General features: G+C 30.9%; 1 protein-coding gene across 2 annotated transcripts; it reads left to right on the forward strand.

Moving 5' to 3' along the window:
• On the forward strand, positions 1-25542 carry LOC129913371 (Krueppel homolog 1). 2 transcript variants are annotated; one of them, XM_055991999.1, is made up of 4 exons: positions 1-1476; positions 22347-23050; positions 23112-24292; positions 24359-25542. In XM_055991999.1, the coding sequence occupies exons 2-4, from the start codon at positions 22358-22360 to the stop codon at positions 24624-24626; spliced, it is 2142 nt and encodes a 713-aa protein (XP_055847974.1). In that variant the 5' UTR covers positions 1-1476; positions 22347-22357; the 3' UTR covers positions 24627-25542. The 2 variants fall into 2 exon arrangements, with proteins under 2 accessions (XP_055847974.1, XP_055847973.1); XM_055991998.1 differs by lacking the exon at positions 1-1476 and adding an exon at positions 21929-22144.

The raw sequence follows: 25542 nt of genomic DNA on the forward strand, positions 1-25542 counted from the left end.
TGATCGGTGGCTTTGGTTAGTAAATTCTTTATAAAAAAAAATTATTAAAAAGATACAAGTATACAATACATTTATAAATTCGATTATAAATGTAGTTGTGACCGTGGTAGCGTCAACAACAACAACGACATCGGCGTTAGCTGAAAAAAACGCCTGCAAATTTACAAATATTGACGACAACGTTCTGACTTGATTCTTAGTCGTTCCTCAACATTGTTCGGCTTTTTTTGGTTGCTTAAAGATATTATTGTTAGGGTTGTCGAAAAAGTATCTATACGGTGAGCGTGCGGTCGGCAAATAAATGTTCGTCTTCATGTCTTACCTACCAAACCAACCTACGTATCTTTTTGTATATTTTTCTAATTTGTATCTGTGAGTTTTTTTTTTTTGTTTTTGTAAGTGTACACGAGCAAAGCCAAATAATATTTGTATATTTTGTTTGCAAAAGTATCTGTTGGATTGTATAGCAGCCATACAGCCAGTCTCAAGTTATACCTAGTACATTTAGAAAATTCAAAGCTTTTCAGAACCAAGAGTTCTCGGTCTAACAATCTAACAATTGGTCGCGTCGTCGCAAGCCAGCAGCAGTTAACTAAGGCTAGAGTGGTGCGGTTCGTCGTTTTAATGTGACGCGTCCTTAAAAAAAACGATCAATCGGGATTTAATAAATTTTTAAAAAAATATCTCCAAGGACCAATCTATTGGGATTATATACTAATTTTTGAAAAAAAGTGATAGTGTAAACATACCTCAACAATTTTTTTGTTTGAGACGAACCATATGCAATTTTTTTATACAAAAAATATAAAACAGAAAATTCATTGCCAATTGTGTATAAATACCTAAATAAAACTAAAATCAAACGCAAAATTTATTTATGTAAAGCTTCTATAAGTATCTTTCTATCACTCAATTTACAAGAAGAAGACGCATAGGTATACCTATAATAAATGCGAAATAAAGTTGTTTTGTATATTTTATTAGATACACTCAACGAAGCAAAAAAAAAAAAAAGTAGATAGAGGCAAAAAAAAAAAAAACCTAAACCTAGGTCAATATTGTTTATAGTGATACGTTAACTTGGTGTATATCTATCTATTTGAAAAAATAAAAATATTTTAAAAAGAAGAAAACACCGTTATAATTACTTTGTTTTGTTTGTTATAATCAATTTGAATTAGATAAAAGTTGTGTATCAAAAACAACGGAAATAGAAAATTAGAAATAATATTTACCAACTATAAATATTTTTCCAGAACAACAAAGTGCTTTTTTGTTTTTTATTATTTTTTTTTAATGATCGTTAAATAACGATAATTTATAACGTTTGAGTTGGGTTAATTAGTGTGTTTTCTATCTACAATCAACAATAACAACTTGCAAAGAGGCAGCTAAACTTATAAAGAAAGAAGGATTTTTTTGTTTAAATTAAAATACTTATTTATTCAATCATCATTACTACTTTAAAGCAATAAGGTAAGTTAACAAATTATTTGTACCTACCTACATAATATTAGAATTTTAAATTGTTTTGTATATAATTAAATATAAAAAAATATAAAGTTGAAAGTTTTAAAAATAGAAAATTAAATAAATAGGTGTGAGTCAGTTATTGGGTATTTTTTGTTTCTTTTTTTTTTTATTTATTTATACATGATAAGAGAAGAAAACAATTCGTAGAAATCGAATTCTAGAGAAATTTATTGATAAGAATATAGGAGGAGATTTTTTAAAGAGTTTTCCTCATTTTTATTTCTGAAGATAACAACAAAAACTTTCTTCAAAACGTCAATATAGGTACATATATTAGTACCTGAAATACAATTTTTCGAAAATTGATATCTTTACGTTCACATTAACGAAAGTATTTTTATATTTTTGGATTTTAGCTAAAGTTGAAATCCTTAAATTGATCCTTAAAAACCATCGTTTCAGGTAACAAAAATTAAGGAAAGTTAAGAAATATTTTCTATTTTCAAAAAAATGTTATTTTAAAGTCTTGACATATACCTTAATCTAAGAAAATATTTAATTTCAGGATAAAAACTTAACGAACGTTTATTAAGGACTTAATGATTAGGTTTTTATTTCACTATTTTTAATGTTGATGGTTAGCAAGACTCCTAGATTATAAACTTATTGAAATATATTTTATTTTGGGTAAGAAAAAAACTTAACGAAAGTACATATGTATAATCATCATTTCTGAAGTAGTTTAAAAATTTCTAGCTACATATTGTAATAATTAAGAGAATTTTCATCCTGTACAAAAAAATACTTTTTTGAGGTAAACACACAACTTAACGAATCAATATTATAACTTTGACGAAGAAGTTCACTTTTGATGTTTAACACCATGCCTATTTTAGTTAGGCCTTTGGTTTTTTTTTTCTTTCGTTAAGATTGTTGAAAAGTTATAGTTGGTTGAATGTTTTCAATATAAATGTTTGATAGATTGTTATGGTCGCGGTTTCTTCTTTCCTTACATAAAAATAAAACCCAGTTAAAAAAAAAAAAGATTTCGTTCAATTTGATCTTGACAGTTGTAGATAATAATTTAATAAGCATTAATAGCTAGATCGCAAAATTTATACTTTTCGTCCAGGTTTTGTAATCTTTCGAATTATCGACTGTTGCAATATTCTTTAACGGAGAAATAAAACTCCTTTAATTCAATTTTAACAATATCTTCCAGTTTGCTTTGAGAAACAAATGTTTATATATTCGTTAAGCTTATTTCTGATCTTCGTTAGGACTTCGTAGACTTAACCAATTTTCAACTAAGAGACTGTAATTTTTTTTCTGTGTTTTTTACTCAACGAAAGTTATGATAAATTTGTTTTACAAGAAAACAATGAATTTTATTATTTAAACAGTTAAAAATAACAAAAAAAACAATAACAAAATTTCACTTTATCGACTATTTTATCATATTAAACTAAATTAACATCAACTATTTACTCGCATTCCCATTTCTTATACAAAAACAATGCAATTATCTTTTTGTTATTCATGACTTTTTTGACATTTATTCATATTCATAATTATTAATTATATTAAATTGCACAATCTAAGAAGAGAAAAAAAAATTATATTAGAAATCAAAACAAACAAGTTATTCTGCTGGCATTAGGTACCTATACAAAACTGTTGTAAACAATAAACAAAAACGTAAATAACAACTAATGACGAGTGCTTACTTCATTTGCCTTCCACAACGTCGATTGTTTTTGCATATAAAAAGTTAAATACGTAGGTACATTACATTAACACAAGTATAGAGATAAATGTATTCTTTATGAAAAATCATTCCATTCATATGCATATCAACTAATCAATTTAATCACATCTTGTAATATTTATTTCCGCAAAGTCAATTACATAATTATAGGTTTTAGGTGTTTATTCATTAGAAAAAAAAAAAAAAAACATTGCACAATAAAAACAATACAAAAGGTTGAAAGGGGTGACTTACGATTTGAATGTTACAAGATACTAAAAAAAATAATAATTTCAAATCAATACTGAATCCGAACTTAGCTGCAGGATCCCATAACAGAAAAATAATCGGCGGCGATTAGATCGACTTAAATATTTTAGATAAGTAACGTAATTTAAACCGACATTTGACGAAAGAATATGTCTTAGAAATTCTTAGTTTAATCCCTATTGTGCTCTTGGATGTATAATTTGGGACACCCTGTATTTCTTTGGAATACAGTTTTAATGGAATAACGTTATTTGAAAAATTCTTTCGTTAAGTTTCATTACGTACATTTTTCAAATTTACTCTTTAATAGAAAATTGTCCAATTCTATATTAAGTCGAGCTATGACCATTCATCAGAGCCATACATATATTCAAAATCGTATCTGGAATTGAATAACAAACGTCATACTGAGAATTCAAGGATATATAGCATTTCTTTGAGGTTAGGTACACATGTCATCATCGAGGAAATATACAAAATTTTCCAAGAAAATACCAACATCAAAGGGGTTGGAACATGTATTTCAAATAAAATATTGTTCAAATAAAATGATGCAATTTAATGTATAATGTAAATGTAAATGTAAATATAAAATGTAAACATAAATTGCATTGTATAAAAAAAAAGAAATTAAATCTTGTGGAATTTAATTGACACACGCGTGCAGACAAACAGAATTAGAATTGATTTAAATTTCAAGATCCGGGTTAAAGTCATCGTCGTTAATTAATATTTTGTTTTCTTTGTATACTTTTTTTTTTTTTAAATACCTACATCAATGCTTATTGATCAAGTTTATAGAAATATAATTATGACGCGGTGATGCACCAATGCGCCTGCATTCGATAGGTCGAACTTTTTGAAATTTTACTTGTACATATTTAATTTTTAATCTATGACATTTGGGGTGAGTGTGAAAGATTACAATAACAAAAAAAAAACATAACAAAATCAGATAATAACAACGTTTGTAAATTGTAAAATTGCAAATTCACGACAAAATGAATCTCACGAAATGAAATCATTGACCATTTCTATAATTCTGTAATATCATTAAATTGTTTACAAGATTTTATATGATTGAATAAATTGTTGACAAAAAGCTTGGAATTAGTCACTTTAGATTTTAGAAATCTTAGAGATCTCAGGAGTATTAGTAACTTGAATAGGATTTGTCAGCAAAATGACTCACTTTAATCTGAAAATAAGTACAAATAATTGAAATATATTTTGTTTAAATAAAAATTTACCACTTGCAACATGCCACAATTTCACTTGCACCTTATTACCACTTGTCTTTTGCCACTTTGCTATACTTTCCACATGCTTTTTGTCTAACCATCATTTCGGTAGTACCTCCTCGCGCAATGGTTTATGGTTATAGTTCGATAGATTATGAAGCCAGAGGTTTTGGTTTGAATACCAGCCTCGATCACCTAAGAACATATTTTCAGGAGTTGAAAAGTCTCCAAGAGTACCTATCATTGTCTTAAAAAAGTGCAACTCTGGGCTTAGTCGTAAATTGTAAATTGGCGGTAAATTGTAGATCCCTTTCATTCAATCCGAAATAGCAAATGGCTCCATTTAGTGCAAAAACTAGTTCCCGTTTTAAGTCAAAACAGAAAAAGGTAAAACATTATAAGATTTTGAGAAGTATGATAAAAACACAAATGAGTGCATTCAGCAGCTTGAGCTATATTTTTTCTGCTGGCATATAAATCGATTTATGAATATTCATATGAGATACTGTTATTTGAAGACATAAACATTCCCACCAACCAATTCATAAAAGATTATCTCTTAACATTTCCTTATTTCGTTCAAATCTGAAGAAAAAAAATAAAAATATTTGATTTATTCTAGATTTAAGGAGATTTTAAATTAATCCCATTTTAATCTTCTTGAAATTGCTGAACGCACTCAATAAATTAAAATGTCTACAATATTGGGTAGATGTTATAAAAAATAAAAAAGTTATTAATTTAGAGATTAAGTCAAAAATTAGAAGTACATGTTATAACTTAGGATAAAAAACATTCAAGGATTGTGTAAGACAGAATACTTATATAGAAAGTAATGACAGCATTCAAACAACTTATAAAAAAACCATAGTAAACCCTTACTTAGAAAGGATGACTGCATTCACTCCAAAAATGTATATCATTCAATAGGAAAAATAGATTCTACTGTTAATTTAAGTATTTTTATTTATGTATGTTACTAGAGAATGAGAATTATTAAAAAAAAACTCCTCGAAATGACATTTATTAATTAAATGACTGCATTCAGCACAAAATCAACTAACCACAAAGCAAGTACAAAGATACATCAAAACATTATCCACCTGATACAAAATGGCGTTGGATGGGCAAAATGTTGTTGAGATCAAACATATGTATATAATGTAATATAGGTACATGAAATGCGTAAAGTTAAAGAACGACAAAACCAGTAGAATTAAAAAAAAAAGTAAACAAATACCACAAAAAAAAATTCTGACAAGAATGCCGCTTTAATCAAAAAATACGTACCTACCCCATTAAATTTTCAGTTTTTGATATCAGGGCCAAGCGTGTTTGCGTTGCTATAGGTACAGCAATTCCCAAAAAAAAAAGAAAATCGCACAGATATGTACATACAAATACATACATATATAAGTAGCTACCTACCTATAGTTAGATAAGTATGAAAACATATAAACATGACATGAGTTTGCATTTCTCATGCTCAAATTCTACAAAAAAATATGGTATAACAAAAGCCTTTTCGATTCGATGTAGTAGAAGGTATAACAAGGGAAGCCATATAGACTTGTTATAGAAATTTTATTGGTGTTAGATGGACATACAATAACAAAAACAACAAAAACATCACCTTCACCTGGTACCTGAATCTGGTCCTGGACCAAAAAGCCTCCAGATTTATTTACCAAAGTATTAGTGAGTGCTTTTAGCGCTTCGCTTTCATATACATTGGCAGTGTGTGAAATCTTGTTGTCAGCGCCCCCTGCATTAATTTATTGCATTATTCTTTAACCATTCAAAGGATATGTTTGTGGATTGTGTATTTTTTTTGAATGTATGTAGGCAGAAGTTTGAATATTCTTGTCCATATGATATTGTGTATTGTTCTGACGCCTCGCTGCATATACGTATGTACACATACACGCATATACCGGCGACGACAAAAAAAAAAACAGTACAATAACAAAGCAGTAAATTATATTGGTGGAAGAAGCAAGCGGGCATGGAGGTCATTCAAAGTCATTTGAATTTCATTGCCAAATACCATTTTTTTTGGGAACTTTCAATAGGTACACAGTATCCACAGATAAGAGGAGTTTGTTCCCCCTTTAAGTTTAATGATTTTGTCGAAGACCAAAGTTTGGATATGCCTTTTATTGAAGAAGATATATAAAGAGGCTTCACTTGAATTTTTGAGTACATATACCTTTTATGAGTATATTTATTGTAGATACATACCTACGCAAAAAAAAAAACAACCAAAAAATGTTTGACAAAAAAAATTTCGTCAATGGTGACGTTGGGAACGCACACAGCAAAGTGTGCTTTTATTTTTTTTTTTTTGTGGTGGGCTTTATTTTGTATATCTCATCAGATATATTTCGTATGTACGATTGTATGCGTGGTTTCTTTATATTTTTTGGCATTTTGTTAGGTAGACATATTTTATTTTGACTAATGAGCGTTTGGTTAAGATTGGTCAGTTCTTTTTTTTTGCCGGTTTTCTTAGAGGGTCTTGTGTTTATTATTATTTTTTGTTGTTTTTGTACTACAAACAAATACATCATACCAAAAGAAAGAGTCTTTGAAAATACTTTGACGGATCGAAGTACCTACATATGGTTATTTCAGAATAGGTGGTACTACTTGAACATCTAGATGTTTAAGAGTTGGCAATGTTTATTTACGAGGCTGGTATATTTTCAGACTTCGAGTAGTTTTTTTTTAATTTTGAAAATTAATATACATACATTGTACACCACATATACTTACATAGCATGCAGGTGCAAGCCTGTAATTGAAGTTTTTTTTTTTTTATTTGAACAAGGTAAAGAAAAATTACATACAGTATAACCATTTTTTTCTCAGGTATAAAAGCTATAAAACCTTTACCTCCAATAAAAAAAATTCGTAGAAATAGATTGAGTCCTTTTAAGCCCAATTTATTCACACTCTATCAAATTTAAAGTCTCCATTAAAAACCAGAAATTTTAAAATTTGTATGTGATTTGACAGATTTTATATTTTTAATAGGGACTTTAAAATATGGAGAGTAAATAAATTGAGCCTTAGTATTTTAATAGAATTGGTGTGTCTAACTATAGAATAAAATCGTTAAAAGTACAGCTTATTACATAGATTGAATTGGGTCACTGTGGTGTATGCGTAACATTTTTCTTCTAATTTGTAAAGATTTTAAATCAAAATGCTTATTCAAAAACCTTAAAGAAGAAAAGGAATACAAATTAAGAATTAGAGTCCTTAAAAGTAAAGATTTTAAAAATATTTTATTCGCTCCGACCCTATTTACCGGCACACAAGTTTTATCCAAAGTTGTTAAAATAGTTTTTGAAAAAACAACCCAACCAATACAAAAAATTTCCCTAGAAGAAAATTTCGTTACAGAAGTTATTACTTCGTTAATAGCTTCTTTAAAGTTGTTCAGAAAGGTTACAGGAAGATAAGAAAGGAAGGAAGATAGAAAGTTTAGTAAGTATGAAGTTATAGAAATTCTTTAAAGTTGTTCCGAAAGGTTACAGGAAGATAAGGAAGGAAGGAAGGATAGAAAGTTTAGTAAGTATGAATTTATAGAAATTACATGAATTTATAGTAATCACTTCGGTAGACTTTTTTAACATGCTAGCTGAGTAAGAATTCAGCAATTTTCTTAATATTGTAAACAATAATTTAGAAAAAAAAGAAGGTGCCAAACTGTTCGTCAAAAAAATACGTCCTCTTACTTAAATCACAAATTAATTTGGCAGGACAAATTTCTGTTGCTGCAAAAAATGTTGCATGCAGCTCGTGATTGACGTTAAGATAAAACTTTTTCATGCTATTTAATGCGTGTTTATAAAAAAAGGGTTTATATAAAAATTTCCCCAAATTTGGGTTATTCCAGATTTCTCATCGCTTAATTTGATAATTATGTATAAATAAAATCCTAATTTTGATTTTTTTTTCTATGTTCACACTTAAGAACCTTGACCATGAACATGAACCTCATAAAAATGTGATGAAGTTCAGTTTGAAAGAACAAAAAAAAAAAAAAAAACGTTTCAACTTCAATAAAGTATCGCTATGCTTGTGTAGATAAAAATTCAGGCTATATTATATAGGATTAATAAGTACTTTTCAATAAAACATATTCCACTTCTTAAAAATTTATGACAACACTACACAAATCAAAGTCTACGTCTTGTTTGTTTATTTAATTTTATGTTGGTTTTTTTTATAATAACTCACTTGTCTATAGTTGAAGTGACAAATTGAAATAAAAAAAAACCCGAGTCAGTTTTATTAATCTATATATGATAATAAAATTAATGAAAATTGTATAGATAGTTAGCAACTTACAACAAATATTTATATTATGATGACATATTACAAGATAATAGCAATATTTTATCAAAAGACTTCCTCAATTTCAACAAATATTGTAAATTGCACATTTTTTTACTTTATAACATAACTAAAGTATTAATAGTTGTTGTTATTAATGGGTTCAACCTTTAATGGTAAGTTAATTGGGTTTGTAAAAATTGAAACTTAATGTTTTAATCAAGATTTCTGAGAGGGTGTGGTTAACTCTTACAGTTTGAATTAAAGTAATATTTAGCTGGGTGTCAAAAATTTAACTTTAAATTCGGTCTTTTTAACGTATTCTTATCTCGAATAAAAATAAATAAAGTCCGTACATTCTATATCACAATAGGTACAAACATTGAAGTTCCTATGCTTTGCTTATTTAATGTTTCGTTAAAATTTTCTATGACTAGAAATTTTTAATGATATCCAGTTCCATTAGGTTACTTTGAAGTAGGTACTGCAAACTAAAACAATAAAGTTGAAGTTGTTGACAGTAGCAAGATAGCATCAGATCATATTTCTTAAACCTGATATTAACTTCTTATGAAAAATTGTTGATGCTGGACGCACTCATTTCAACAAACAAATGTTATGAAAAACTAAAAAAAAAACTCTGGACGCACTCATTTTTATGAGTGACAGTTCTACAAAAATTAGATTGGAATTTCAATACTGCTGGATGAAAAAATCCTGCTAATTCTGAATTGTGAGCTATTTAAACTGATTATTTCACTGTCTGAAACCTTTATTAAACTGCAAGAAATTGCAGTTTAATTAAAACTTTCCATTTTGACAACCTTTTTTTTATTTTCCCTGTTTAATGAAATGAGTGCATCCAGCCCAAAACAAAAAGTAAAAATACTAGTCCTTTAGAAGATTTAAATGAGATTTATTTTAATTCTTCATGATTTAGAAAAGAATTAGCGTAAATCACCTTAAATCTAGATTCAGGTGACGATCGAGCTGGGGAATTAAATTGACACTTGGCATATGAACTCGAACACGTCCAATTTATACAAAAAGGTGCGTTTGAATGCATGCTGTGGACGACCTTAAGGAATCGAAGGCTTGATAAAATACACACACGATGGATGTGGTTTGTTGGTCTGTTATCCTAAAAGCGACTGCATTTTTGATTTGATACTGTGGAAATGTCAGTTTAATCCCTCAATGTAACGAATGTGACGGATTCTAATGGATCGAGATCTACAACACTGGTCTGCAAGGAAATCCTAGTAGTTTTGGCATATCTTACCATAAAGAAACTGATCTCTAAAAATTAATATATCTTTCTGCCTAGAACAAAAGTATACTTTTCCAATGGACTTTAGTGTGCTGATTTTAAATTCAAAATCAAAAAAATTCGGTCACCTCTGGTTTTTGAGATATTGTAGTTTTTTTGATTTGATTTTGTGATACTTTAATGCGGATATCTTAACTCAGCACATCAAAAACTATAAGAAAAGTATACTTTTGTTTCTAGGAGAAACAAATCTGAAGTTTTACAAGGCAGTTTATCAAATGGTTTATTACAAATAAGATATTTCTAAATAGAAAAATTGTATATAAAATTACAAAACACGTAAAAATTTTGTTTAATGTATTTTATTATGGTTTTCCTTAATATTTGCGTTTTTAAAAATAATGGGCATTGATATTGTACATTTTCCTTAATTAAGGTGCTTTTGTTCATGTAGGATTTACTAAAAAGTAAAGGATTTCGAAATGTCTGCTTTTTTGTCAATCAGTATTTTAAAAAATGGGTAAACATTAATGTAAAAGGACATATTTGGTGTCAATCGATAGGTCATACTATGAAGAATAAGTCCTCCAAATTTAACCTCAATGCGACAAATAGTTTTAATTGTATGCAAGTTCAAATGAATGTAAAAGGGTGATTTTTTAGAAACTACCCACATTTTTCAAATACCTGATTTTCTGAAACGAGACTTAGATTCAGGAAAGTCTAATCTTTCATAATATGAAAAAATTATTTAAAGGAGAAAAAAAAGTTAAATTTTACAGACCAGTGTAATTTAACTCTTACTTCCATACAATTAACAATTATAGCAAGTACTTGCAATAGTATCATCCTAATGAATGAATTGACGTTTATTTAGTTAGCATTTAAATAACAACTCGTGACTTATTATAACTTTCAACAGCAAAATAGTTAAGAGTGCATATAAAACGTGCATACTTATGCACTATTCTATTCATACCTAAACTATACAATTTTATTATGTTATTTGTTTAAAGAACTAGGAAGTCTACGTTTACTAACTACTTATCATGTCTTCTAAATATTATGATAAGTGCAGTAATAACAATAATTGCAGGTTGAAAACAAAAATCATTATAAGATAATAATGAAAAAAAAAAGAAAAAAAATAGTCTCGAAATAGTGTAGTGAAGAGGTAGATACTACAAGGTTATAGTTTGCAAAATTACAACCCTTTAACACTCTTGAATTTAATGTATAGTTACCAAGACAAGACATACAACCCCTTTTCCCTACCCTGAAATGCAAGAAAATTCACCACAATATACACCAGCAATGTTTTAGGTATATATGAAGAAACATCAACCATGAACTCTTCATTGCCAATGGTCGTTTTTTTTTTTGTTAATCTTTCAGTCATTTCGATTTTTTTTGTTTTTTTTTTTTGTATTTTTTGCTTGCAACCGTCTGCTGATATCGAAACCAATGTTCATATTCAACCCCAAAGACTAAAGAAAGCAGCAGCAGCAGCAGTACAACCATCACCAGCTTCTCCTTCTCGTCTATCTCCTCACCTCATCCCACCTACCAAATTCATCACTCCACCATTGCTTCATTTCCAACAAAATTCTGTTGTCATTTTAGTATACACAAACACACAAACCTATGTACATATATATAATACTTCAGCTTGTTTTTCTTGCATATAAACTAACACATTGATAGTAAATGGGAGTACAACGCACTCGTAATAGCGTATATCCCCGGCCATCGTTCGTCGTCGTCGGTCGTTGCAAGCTAGCAAGCACAAGCTATGGCAATGGCAACGGCAACGACGTCAAGGGTGGGGGCTTGAACTTGAACTACACGTGGAGGCACTGCACTGTCTTTTGACAGAGGCAACGAACTGGTTTTCATACAGCTGATGTCAAATCCACTTGTGTTTATCGATTGTCTAAGAGGCACCGCATTGGTTTTTGACAGAACTTTACTGCACGGTTTTGGTTGAGAATTGAGATGAGATTGTGTTTGTTAGAGTTAGGTTGGGAAAAAAGAGAGAAAATGCTTCTCTCAATAAAAACTTACACCAGAGATACCCAAAGGAGATGGGAAACTTTCGTACGTTTTACCCCCCAAAACCCATTTGTTTATTTCGTGTTGTTGTAATCTCTTTTGTATTCGTGAATAAATGTGAAAAACACACATAGTGTAGCCACGGTGTTTTTCCGCACACCTAAGCAAAAATGTCAATTTTTCACGCATACTTCGCCAAAAATGTATATTTTTTCACGCATACTTATCCAAAAATGTCTAAAGCAGCTTGTAGGCAAACCGCGTATGACGTCAGAAGTTTCTCATCTCTTTTGGGTATCTCTGACTTACACCATCCTAATAAAATGTCAATTTTGAATGTATGTAGGTAGGTATATTTTGTTATTTGAGAGGAATCGTCAACAAGGTTGTGGTGATGGAAATTGGAAGCTTTCGCATCTTCAAAAGCATTCAAATTGAATCAACACAAAGTATAGGTAATATTGAGAGCAAAGAAAAAGACATAGATAGATACTACATACGCATCTAATGCGCGCCGCGGTCCTTCTAATACAGGAAACGAATACATTTGAAAAAAAAAAGTAAGAAGAAAAATAACCTCGCGTCTGTCAGATGAGAGATGATGTGGTTTTTGGGATTGTGAATCGTGAAAATCATGTAACGGACCTACACCAATGAATCTAGATATGACTAAGCACAATACTCATATAATAAAGTGAAAGAGATGTAGAAACAAAAAAAACACCCACAATTATATTGTAGCGGTGTTTGTATTTTTTTTTTTTTTTGTGTAGTCTTTCTTTTTTCAATGATTCACGCATAGATACGTACACGCATAGCTTTTTCTAACATAAGCATTAGTCGTAGATATAGAAACTTCCAAGTTTATTTCTTTTTCAATACGGTAGGTATAGTTTTGACTTTTCTCTAGTTTTTTTTAGGCTAGGTAGTGTAGTATTTTTTGAAATTGCTTGTTTAGAGGGTAATAGTATATTAACTGTAAAAAAAACTAAGCTAGGTATATGTGTATGGGTCAATGAAGTACAGAATGATCTATAAATCAATTGGGAGTAAGTCAGAAAGAAAGAGAAAGATAAACAAAAAAAAAAAACAAAAACAGATTTATGCGTATATAGCTTGTGTACATTGACCCCATAAGAAGAAATTGCTTTTTTTTGTCGCTATACAATTTGGTTTCTCCAAAAAAAAGTTTGATAGTTGAAAATAAGATTTTAATTTGTCATTGAAAAAGGGGAGGTTGTAATCACTTGATAAAAAAACTACAAGTTTTTTTTTATCTTTTGATACTATTTTTGCTACCGTGTCACCTGCTTATATTTTGATAAGATAGTGTTTTCCGGTGAATAACCCAACTATACCTACTATGTACAAATATATGTGCCCTTAATTATGAAAGTGGACTAAGTCACTCCTAAAAATGGCATCAAATCTAGCCTAAAAATAATTATTATTTGGGGTAAAGTTTATTTGAAAGCGGAATTGCAGTAAATAAGCTTCTTTATTGCTCCTCTAGTGATTTCATAAAAGAAATATAATTATATCGTTATAAGAAAATTATTATGTAAGTTTTTCTTCAAACAATGCAAAAAGTGACTTAGTCCACTTTCATAATCATGGGCACATATGTAGACTTTATTATAAAAGTTCAGGTCATAATTGTTCTTTGCAGCGTGACATTATGTTCCGCTGTTTTAGAGGGTAAATGCACTGTTTCTTTTAATAGTTTTTGAGTGCTTCCGTTAAAATTTTTTGAGAGATTTCAAATTCTTGTGTTTAGTCTTACAGTTCTTGCTCTTAAGTCCTGACAAGAAGCACAATCGTAAAGGCTTCAGTTGTAGACAAAGTGACTGGAAGACTAATCTTTAACAGTGTGTAAACCTTGAAAATTTAACCTTAAACACTTTTGTTTGGTTTTGACGTTTTTTGAAGAAAAAAAAAACACGCCTAGTCTTTTTGACTTTAGAGACTTTTAAAAACGATATTTGTCAAACGTTCACATAACATACTTCTAAGTTAACTTCGTAATAAGCTTTGGAGTCGTTATCCATCTTTTACCTTAAAATTAAGATATGTTACAGCTTGGGGTTGAAGCTTTGGTCAGGATGATAAAGTTGAACTCCTTCACTAAATTTGGTAGCTTTGCTGCATTTCAGCACAGACCATGTTTAAGGAAGAAAATAATTTGTATAGCAGTTCATTTTCGTAGGATAAAGCGGCATTTACAATATTTTCGTGAAAAATATGTTCTTTTTCAAATTCCTAGTTTTGACTTAAATTTTTTGCAAAAGTAAAAGTGCGATGTACCAATTAAATTTATCTCGCTTCTTTGTAAGGAAGATCTGTTTAGCAGTTTTTTTTTCACAAATTGATGAAGTTTGAGTCCTTCTGTTTGCAAAGATTTTTGGGTAACATTAATTTCGTGTAGTACTGGTTTTCAAAAGACCTAATAAGTACAGTAATGAAAGCCTGTACCTGTATAAGCTTTTACTTGCCTCCTTAAAGGTATTAAAAATGCTATTCTCGACTAAATCATTTCTTGCGTTCAATGTCTTTGTTTCTTGCTGCATGTTCAATGCTTTGTCCGAAGCACCAAGCAGAACTTCACAAAGGTGTGCGGAAACGAAAAGTACCGAAGAAATTGACCTAGTATGGTTCAACAGCAGATGCATCATGCATGTAAGCAAATCAATTTAAAAATGTGATTGGAGCAGGGAAGTAGTTCTGCTTTATGAAGTTGGAGTCATTGTCTTACTCATATGTTTAATTTCCATTTATAAGCTTTGATATGACTTAAAATTAAGGCAGAACAGTCCTAAGCCTTTTTTTTTTGCTGTGTTTTGTTTCCACGAACCATAACTACCATGGATGCAATTATTCACAGAATCTTCGCTACTGAAATATCGCAGTTAAATCTTCAAATTCATATTACATTCATATGTATAGAACGCACATGAGTAGGTACATATTACAAAAAAAAAGAGTGTGTGTACACATGTACAGTACACGCGACTGAAGTTATACTTCTCATTCAGTATATGTAAATGAATTTCATTTGATATTTTTAATTTCTATTATTAAATTAATTAATCCACACTTCGTTTTTTTACATTTTTATCAAGTGAACAATAAATTATTAATTCTTTCATCCTCCTTGCGTCCATGTAGTTTTCAATTTATTCTGTGAAATTTACACATGTTGTGCGGTTCAGAACGTACGGTATACGCTTAACGAAACTAAATGAATTGCGCATAAAATGTGCGATATGGTAATTTTATGAGAATTGTGTGTGCTTCAGCACTAGTAGTAGCAGTATGGAACTTGCAGGGTTGCTACAAAGCTCAAAAGTGAGCTGAGCTCAGCTCACAGCTCAGCTCAAATTTTGAGCTAGCTGACTTTTGAGCTATGTACCTTAGCTCAGCTCATTTGAGCTGAGCTGAAAGTGAGCTGAGCTGATGGTTGAGCTGAGCTGTTGGGTGAGCTAAAGTAAAGTGAGCTGAGCTGAGCTGTGATATGTGAGAGGATACATTGATTTTTATTTGGAAAGTATAATGAAATATGAAGATATTTTAAACTTTTATAAAACACCATAGCTGAAGATGTTTGACTTAACTTGTTTTTCTTTGTAGGCTATAGGTCGTTTTTGATAACTAATTATTATTTTTCGTCGACGTTTCAAGTGTGAATACACTCTTCTTCAGGACTAAAAAATAAAATTATTCTAAAAAATTATAATATATTTAGGTTATTTAACAAAGGTCACGAAAAAAGGAATAACAGTTTGAAGATGTTTGGTTCTAGTTATTAATGGAATTATTTTAACACATGGATATTTTTATAAATAAAACAGATAATTTTTCGTGATCTTTCTCTTGGGTTTTTTAACCCTAGAAAGATAATCATAATATACGTCTCAGAGACGTATAATTCTAAAAAAGATTTTTGGTCTTATGTTAACACTTTTTGTCATATTTATATTTATTTAACTCATTACTTAGATTATTTTAAAGAAGTGATATAATAAATCAAATCAATTTAACAAAAACCCAGAAATTTGAATTGAATTAGATAAAACAGTTCTTTACACGCCATACGTCTTACAGACGTAGATTATCTTTCTAGGGTTAATAGTAAATATATTTCTATTTTTTTAGTAAAATATTTCTTTTTTTATCATAAAAAAAAATCAGGTACAATCCGGTTTTACGACTTTTTTCAAAATTCCGAGAAAATCGCGTTTGAAAGTTGGGGTAAATTTTTTTTTCGAAAAATCCCCGAATCTTTGAACGCTCCTGGAAGCTAAACCGCTTGAGAGCAATTTTTGGGAGTGGTGCCAAATGATAGCTTGTGTCATGGGATTACGCTTTGCACATTGTCAGATTTTAAAAAAATCGCCTTCCATGTTAAATCGCCACATCATGCCTTTTTTTTCAGAATCGTGTTTTTTTTTTTTTTTACTTTTAAGTTCTCCCGGCTTGAGAACGCGTGGACCTACAGGGATGGGAGTTGTACCCAAATGTAGGTTAGAGTCCCCGCTACCTTTTGGCATCAAAAATTTTATTTTCATTTTCTTCAAAATTCCGCGATATAGGCGTTGGAATGCTTTGATCTAGAGACAGGGGAGTGGTGCCATATGAAAGCTTATATTCTCAGCTACCCGAAAGTGGTATAATCCGGTTTTTCGATTTTTGTTAAAATTCCGAGAAAATCGTGTTTGAAAGTTGGGGTAAATTTTTTTTTCGAAAAATCCCCGAATCTTTGAACGCTCCTGGAAGCTAAACCGCTTGAGAGCAATTTTTGGGAGTGGTGCCAAATGATAGCTTGTGTCATGGGCCTACGCTTTGCAAATTGTCAGATTTTTAAAAAATCGCCTTGCATGTAAAACCGCCACATCATGCCTATTTTTTCAGAATCGGGCTTAACTTTTTTTTTACCTTTAAGTTCTCCTGGTTTGAGAACGCGTGTACCTACAGGGATGGAAGTTGTACCCAAATGTAGGTTAGAGTCCCCGCTACCTTTTGGCATCAAAAATTTTTTTTTCATTTTTTTCAAAACTCCGAGATATAGGCGTTGGAAGTTGGGGCGCTCACTTTCAGCTCAGCTCACTTTCAGCTCAGCTCAATTTGAGCTGAGCTGTGAGCTGAGCTGAAATGTTAGCTTTTTGCAACCCTGGCAACTTGCCACATGTAACTTGCCACATGCAACTTGCCACACGCAACTTGCCACATGCAACTTGCCACACTCAACTTGCCACATGAAACATGTAACTTGCTACGTGTTGTGTGTTTTATGTTTGCCGTACTGCGGCGTACTGCATTTTTAAATACTAAAGTACTGCGTACTCTAAAGGTGAAACGACAGCCCTGCTACCCAGGGTGATCGCGTCATAATCCCTTTGACATTCTTGTCAAAAAGTAAATTTTCATACCCACCCTCCCATAAGAAGTATAACTTCAAAACAAATGAAACAACGCAATTAAAAATTTTAACCATCTTATTTTCTGTGGTCAACACTCAACATAATTATCGTATAATCTCTCATGAATATAATTTACATTTCTGTCAACAATTCATTCTACCAGAACTCAAAAACCACAAAATTCAACAAAAAAAAGTAAATACTAAAAAAACGGTTTTCAAGCAAATAATACCTTTAACCCTACCTCATACCAAAATATAGAAGCCTATACCTTTACCTACATATCTATGAAAAATAAAAGACAAACATAAAACAGGTTTTTAAAAAAAAAAGGTAGAGCGGTACCTATATGTGTTCCTTCTACCATCATCAACAACCTTGATGGTTCATTGGAACCTAACCTAACATATACCTTTTTTTTTCTAAAATCTTTTGCCTCCTCCATTCTTATGGCTTGTTAACCAATTCAAATAATAACATTTCATTTCGGCACCTACCTAATTCGACAAATAATAATAGAACCTTTTTTTTGTCTTCATATGTATCTACGAACCTTCCTGGTAGGTACAAAAGACAAAAACCGCTCTCTACGCATTATAAATAAAAGTGACGTAGTTAAGTACATACTTAGTGTTGAGTATATCATTGGGATTTCGACAGGGAATATTAGGGAAAGAAAATGAAAAGCCGAAAATTGAAACACAGAAAAAAAACAAAACGTTTCCCCTCATCAGAAGTCATCGCCCTTATCTGGGACTATTTTTTTTTTTCGTTTTCTCTTTCCACATAGATTTTGGGAAATTCATACCCCTCTTCCCATTCCACAGACACTTACATTTATATATTTTTACGATTCCCATAAATTTTCTTCTTCCCCGTTTTCCCTCTTATTCTTTCCCAAAAAAAAAAAAAACTCTATGTACGCATCTCAACGCACACAATGCGTTTAGGGATTTTTTCTACTTCTTCTTCCCGTATTCCCGTGTAACATTAATATTGCCTTTTTCCCCTTCCTCATCCTCATATCATATACGACAAACCATAGAGAGTCAAGAAGAAAATTTCGGTAAACTCACCCACCAGTTCAGTGGACTCCCTCGTTCGACAAACTTATCAAAATTTATTATTACACTTTTTCGGATTTTTCTTATATTTTTTTTGTTCCTCCTCCCCACTGTTCACAAGAAAATAAAAAATTAATTTTTGTTATGTTTTATTTTTATTTAATTTTATTTTTTGTTATATAAAAAAAATTTAAAATATTAGTTACGGGAAGAATGATTGTTAAATATTTTTTTTTTGTTGTTTTAAATTAAATTTGATAAAATTGAGTGTGAATTTTAAATATTAAAGAAAAAATCGGGAAGACACACAAAATCATCGATTGTTTTTGTTTTTTTTTTGTAATAAAATTATATAAATTAAGTGGAAACTGAGATAAGAAAATATTAAACTACCTCAAAAACTTTACAAAAATGCAATAAAAAGTACAAATTAGAAATATAAGTTTTTAGTTTTTTAATAAAAAAAATAATAAACAAATAAAATAAAATTTTAATATATAAAAAAGCAATTTATCAATTAAATTAAAAGACTTTTATCGACTTAACACGGACTGAAGTTTTAAGACTGGCTTTTGTTAGATTTTTTTTTAACAAAACAATAAAAATTTATACACAAATAAATTTTTAACAAAATAAAATTTTAATACAACAAAAAAATGAGTGAAAGTGGTGATTGGCGAAATAAACAAAATTGGATTAAAAATGTACTATCAAAATCGGGGACAGATTTAATGGAAATAAAATCTCCCTCGAAAATCAAAAAAGGTTCGTTTTAATTAATTGACAAAAAAAAAAAACAGTTATCAAATAAAAAATATATAAAAAAAGCAAACTTCTAAGTTTTCTACATCATTGAACCCTTGCTACCCTTCCTTCCACCACCACCCACTTTCCATCAAAAATAGATCCAAACTTCCTCCATACAACAGAATTTTGTTCATCGAAGAATCTTAAGGGTGGAAAAACTGCCCCCAGTCATTGAAGAAGTGAGAAATATAAATGCAGAGGCAGGAAAAGCTGTTGGATATGTGGTTGTTTTTTTTTTTTAGGAAAACATAAAACTGGTATGGCGTATATTTCTACTTGTACGTTAATATGAGGGGGAAATTTTTACTTTCAATTTCTAATAAATGTTTTATGAGGCGAGGGGTGGTGTGGTGGTATAGTGGGGTTGCGCAGATTCTTTCGTTTATTTTTTTTTTTTATTTCTTTTGTCAGGGGGGAGAAGAGAAAGCAAAATTAAAGGAGTGCTTATACCTACCTAAAAAGGAAAAGCTATGAGCCTGTGTCTTTCACAATATGCGACGAGTTTTTAAGTTTTTTTGTGATTCGATAGTAAATTCTCTGTTTTTGAGGGTTGTGAGAGGTTTTGAGACAGAACACAAAAAAAAAGAAAAACTGTGTGTGCGATGTGTTTAAAAGTGAAAGTGGTTTTTCCTTTTGTTTTCATGTTTTTTTGTATGGTTTAGCTAAGGGTGGCTGCCTGGATTGCGATTGCGATGTTTTTCTTTTTTTTTTCAAATGCCTGTTTCGTATGTTTTCTTGTTTTCAGGTTTGTTGCTGTTGTTGTTTTGCACATTTTGATTTGATTTTTTTTTTTTTTGGAAAATTTCTTTTTTTTTTATGATTTAAGGGGATGATTAGACAATGCGTGTAATATTTAAATGCTACGCAGTTTTAAATGCCGTCGTTTGAATATTTTAAGGGGATTTTCAGTTTTTTTTTTTATGACGTAATAATAATGAGAACTCGAAATGTAGGTTGAAGTTTTTCTTTTTCTTTGTGCATAAAAGGTTCATAAACCTTAGAGTAGAAGTAGATAGATATGTTGCTGTGAGTATGTTCCTATTTAGTTAATGAATGAGAAGGGTTGTGGTTGAGAGTTACGAGATAAGTGCGTAGATAAATTAAGGATTCCATAACGAGAGGTTGAAAAATACTTAATAGGTATTATGTGTGGGACGTAAAAATGATTTCGTTTTGTATTCAAATGTCATTTCTGTATGATTAATGCTTTACAATTTGGACACTTATACATAATATGTATGTATATATATATATTATGTGTATGTATCTTTAAAACTTAGCAACATATTAATATCCGGAAAACAATGAACTTCCGACTTTTTTTAGTTTTGGCACTAGGTATTATTCATCAAGAATTTTAAAATACCTACAGCGAACGCTTTTATATGATTTTTATTCTCAAAAACTGCTCTTGGGATATATATTTACTTTAACAATTTTTGAAGCCATTGGAATTTAAAATTTTAAATGTCTCTACTAAGGAACTGTTTTTCAACATTTGATTTTTCTTAAAGGAAGCTATTATACAACAGTTTACAAAAAAATAAAAAAAATTTGAAAACCAAGTGTCGTTATAGGTACTTTTCGTATTTGAGCCCAGAAAACTCGAAAATATTATCTAAAAAAAATGTTTATGGAAAGATTTTTGAAATATGATTTTTCAAAGTTTTTTGTCATTGTTTTTCAAAGTTTATACTTATAGTTTTCGGGCTATATCTTGAGTAATAAACGATTAATCTGAACAAAAACCGGCACCTGAAAGCTGAATAAATAACCAAAAACTCCAGATGTTTAAGTGCAATTTATCAAAACATTTAAAAGAATCGATTTTTAACGGAAATTTTTAACAAAAAAAATTCTTACTGAAAGAAAAAATCATAAATTGTATGCGTAATACACTTTCTGTAAAAGATAAAAAGATACCTTTCTTCAAAATCTATGGATAAGTTACAAAGATATCACCATTTTTATAACGATCAAAACTTTCGACTCTTTTTGTTACTTTTTGAGTTTTTGTCTATAACTTGAAAAATAAGCCGAATTTGAAAATTTGTATTAAGTAATTTTTTGTAGATAATTAAATTTCCTATCGACCTAAAATTTTTTTTTAAATTAAAATATTGTAAAAAAAACTATTCAAAAAAGAGAAAAAAAAACGATATTTTTGATAAATAGTCTATTTTTATCTTTGAGCATTAAATGATATTAAACATATAAAGAAGAAAAGAAGATACTTTATCTTTCAACGCAATGGTCTCAAAATTCAAAAATATAATACCGCTAAAATTAGATAAAATATGGACTTTCTAAATCTACTGTTTTTGGACTTGTTGAACCATTTTTCTTTTTTTTTTTTTAAGAAGGTTTTTTTTTCTTTCTTGTTAACATTTTAACCGATTTCGAAGAAATTCTTGCATGAGAAAAATTGGATTAAAAAAAACTAAATTTTTCGAAAATGGGTAATCTTTTAATGTAATCGTAAAGTACTTGTATCAATCGTTTTATAACTATTAAAGCTTTCGCTGTTTCTTAAAGAAATTATTTTAAGATAATATCTTAAGATCAATCGTTTTATTTACTAAGCCAGGCAACATAATCCATTTTATGATAATGTCTCAACAATTTTGATCTTATTACAACTTTTGTTTTTTTTTTTTCCAGAAACCCACACCATGGTTTACTACCCATCATTACCGTTAGTTATGAAAACGGAACCAATATCACAATCAGAATTCTGCCTACCTTTAACGAATTCAAATGGTATTATCAGTGACAGCCAAATGTACCAACAACCAAACATGATAGTACAACAGCCAATCACAAGTATTAGAAATCGCATTGGAGGCGGATTAGGAGGACCATCTTCATCATCAGCCTCATCTTCACCATCATTATCGTCTGCAACAATAAATGGTGAAACTCTCCTCATATCCCCCCACAATGTTCAAACGTTTCAAATAACCGATGGACAAAATATTACCATCTACACAACGACGACGCAAACGCCAGCAGCAGAAAGTATTTCCCAAACAACAGCGCCATCAGCAGCGACAACAACTAACAACGGACGCAAGTCCTCATCTGCGTCGTCGTCGTCGTCGGGTAAATCAACAACATCACCAACAAAACCCCAATTTAAGTGTGAACAATGTGGTATGACTTTCGGAAGTAAAAGTGCTCACACAAGTCACACCAAATCGCATGCGAAAATGGAAGGAGTCGGAGGAGTTGCCATGGTATCGCAGCAAATCAATGAGGTTCCAGCGGGAATACCCAAAACCCCACAAATCAAGGGTAATGGAAGCGGGAGTGACCCGTATCAATGTAATGTGTGTCAAAAGACCTTTGCTGTGCCTGCTAGACTGGTAAGTTTTTTTTTGAGGACGTCTTCAGACTTGAACTTATTTTTGACAATTTTTCTTACAGATCCGCCATTATCGTACACATACGGGTGAGCGGCCTTTCGAATGTGAATTCTGTCACAAACTTTTCAGCGTTAAGGAGAACCTTCAGGTACATCGACGCATTCACACGAAAGAGCGACCCTATAAGTGTGATGTTTGCGGTCGAGCCTTCGAACACAGCGGAAAACTCCATAGACACATGCGGATCCATACCGGCGAGCGACCTCACAAATGTTCGGTGTGCGGAAAGACTTTCATACAATCCGGCCAGCTAGTGATCCATATGCGAACGCATACCGGCGAAAAACCTTACAAATGCCCCGTTGAGGGTTGTGGCAAGGGTTTCACCTGCTCCAAACAATTGAAAGTTCATTCGCGCACCCACACCGGAGAGAAACCCTACCATTGTGATATCTGCTTTCGCGATTTCGGCTACAATCATGTCCTTAAGCTGCATCGTGTCCAACATTATGGGTCCAAGTGCTACAAATGCACAATTTGCGATGAGACATTCAAGAGCAAAAAAGAAATGGAAGCTCACATTAAGGGCCATGCAAATGAAATACCCGACGATGAAGAGAATCCAAGTGGAAGCAATCAAAATCAAGCTCCCAGCTCACCGATCTCAATGGTTGTGAAGGAGGATCCATCACTATCACCGAGTTCACCATCATCATCTTCGATAATTCTTGAGACTGATCAAAGCCGCGATAGCGGTGTTGCAATTTCTACCAGTGGCAGTTCCAATAACACTGGCAGCAGTAGCACCTCACTGGATGAGATGCCACCAGAGATTCAAGCTGAGCTACAGCAACAAAATCATCACAAACGTCACCAAAAACAACAACAACAGCTGCAACAATTGCTTGAGGATCAACAGCAACAACAGCTGCCTCAGGCCAAGGAAATGATCTCGTTTAGCAATGTTTACCATAGGTATCAAGCACGATCGACATCACCATCGGATGATCAGCAAGATCAGCATCAAACAGCACAGGAAATGCTGATGCCACAATTTGTCGGAAGACCAACAATCAATCCGGCATTATTGGAAGCTGCATCGTTGGCAAGTCGAAGAGTTCTCGAAGAGGATACTTTGAAGACTGGCAGGAGAATAAACTCTAGAAATGAAACCGAAGATCTGCGAACGAGTGCAGGTCCAAGGCAGAGTTATTATAGTCCAGCTCCAGTTGCAGAATTTAGGTAAGTTTTTCATATTAATTCAAATTGTTCAAGAATTTTACTAACAAACTTTTCTATTGTTTATAGATCTTCCATTCCCGCTAATGACATAGTCCGTCAAGTTGAAGCAGCCATTGCTGGTGCTGGCTTATCACCTCTGCGATCAGCATCGTCAGCATCACCCGAACGATCATCATCGCCAGAAAGTGATTCAATGATGATGGCAGATCGTGATGTTATGACATTGCCATTACGCAAACGCAAGCTCTACTTAAAGGACAACCAATCTTCAAAGACTGAAGTTCCAAAAGTTATGCGAATGAGTTCGGTAATACAATTTGCTAAAGCATCGTAAAAGTATTCATATATGGTTTTTGTTTATAAGGATTTTATATAAAAAAAATATAGAGTAACGATAGCGTGAAAACTTGGAAAAAGAAAAAAAAAAATAGTAGTCAAATAGAGAAGAAGAAGAATAAGATAGTAGCTATTTATAAAAAAAGATTCGCAATAAATTCACTCATGACGTCATCAAAATGCATTCAATTTTTTCTTTATAACCTAGAAATTAGTGTTTTTTGGTTTTTGTTTTGTGTACCTAATCTGTTTTAGGTTGTTTTATATCAATTTTGTATCCATTTATTTCGTAAAAATTAAAGATTGGATTGAATTGACTGTTTTGAGGAAACTTTGCTAACGTCACATTTTTTTCAATTTTTTCCCTATTAATTGAATTTATGGGGTTTTTGTTTATGTAAAGGTTTTATAAAGCTTTTACAAAAGAAATTTCCTTCCCTATAGAAATTATAACTTCGTTAACAATTTGCTTAGTTGTTTGGAAGTAACAGGTTATTGCTTATGTAAGGATTTTATAAAGCTTTCATCAGAAGCAATTTTCTTCCTTATAGAAGTTTTAACTTCTTTAAAAATTTGCTTACCTCTCCATTTTCCATACAGAGAAAATTTAATAATTCTTAATCGATGTTAAAATGTAAGCTTCGGTAAAACTTAATAGAAGGTGAAGTTATAGTTGTGCAATTAACTGAACTCGTTTTTTTTCAGCTAAGCAAAGACTTTTGAGAATTTGAAGAAAACAAAATTTTTTCGAAAAGACGAAAGAGTACAACAACAAAAATAAAAATCTTTTCGTTTTCAAGTTTTATTGAATTTTCAAAACAGTGAATTTAATTTTATTATCTAACAAAAATAAAAAAAAAACAAACCCTTCCACATAACATAAGACTTAAATAAAATGGGCAAAACAAAAAAAA

This window comes from Episyrphus balteatus, chromosome 3 (genome assembly GCF_945859705.1).
Source record: "Episyrphus balteatus chromosome 3, idEpiBalt1.1, whole genome shotgun sequence".
Lineage (NCBI taxonomy): Eukaryota > Metazoa > Arthropoda > Insecta > Diptera > Syrphidae > Episyrphus > Episyrphus balteatus.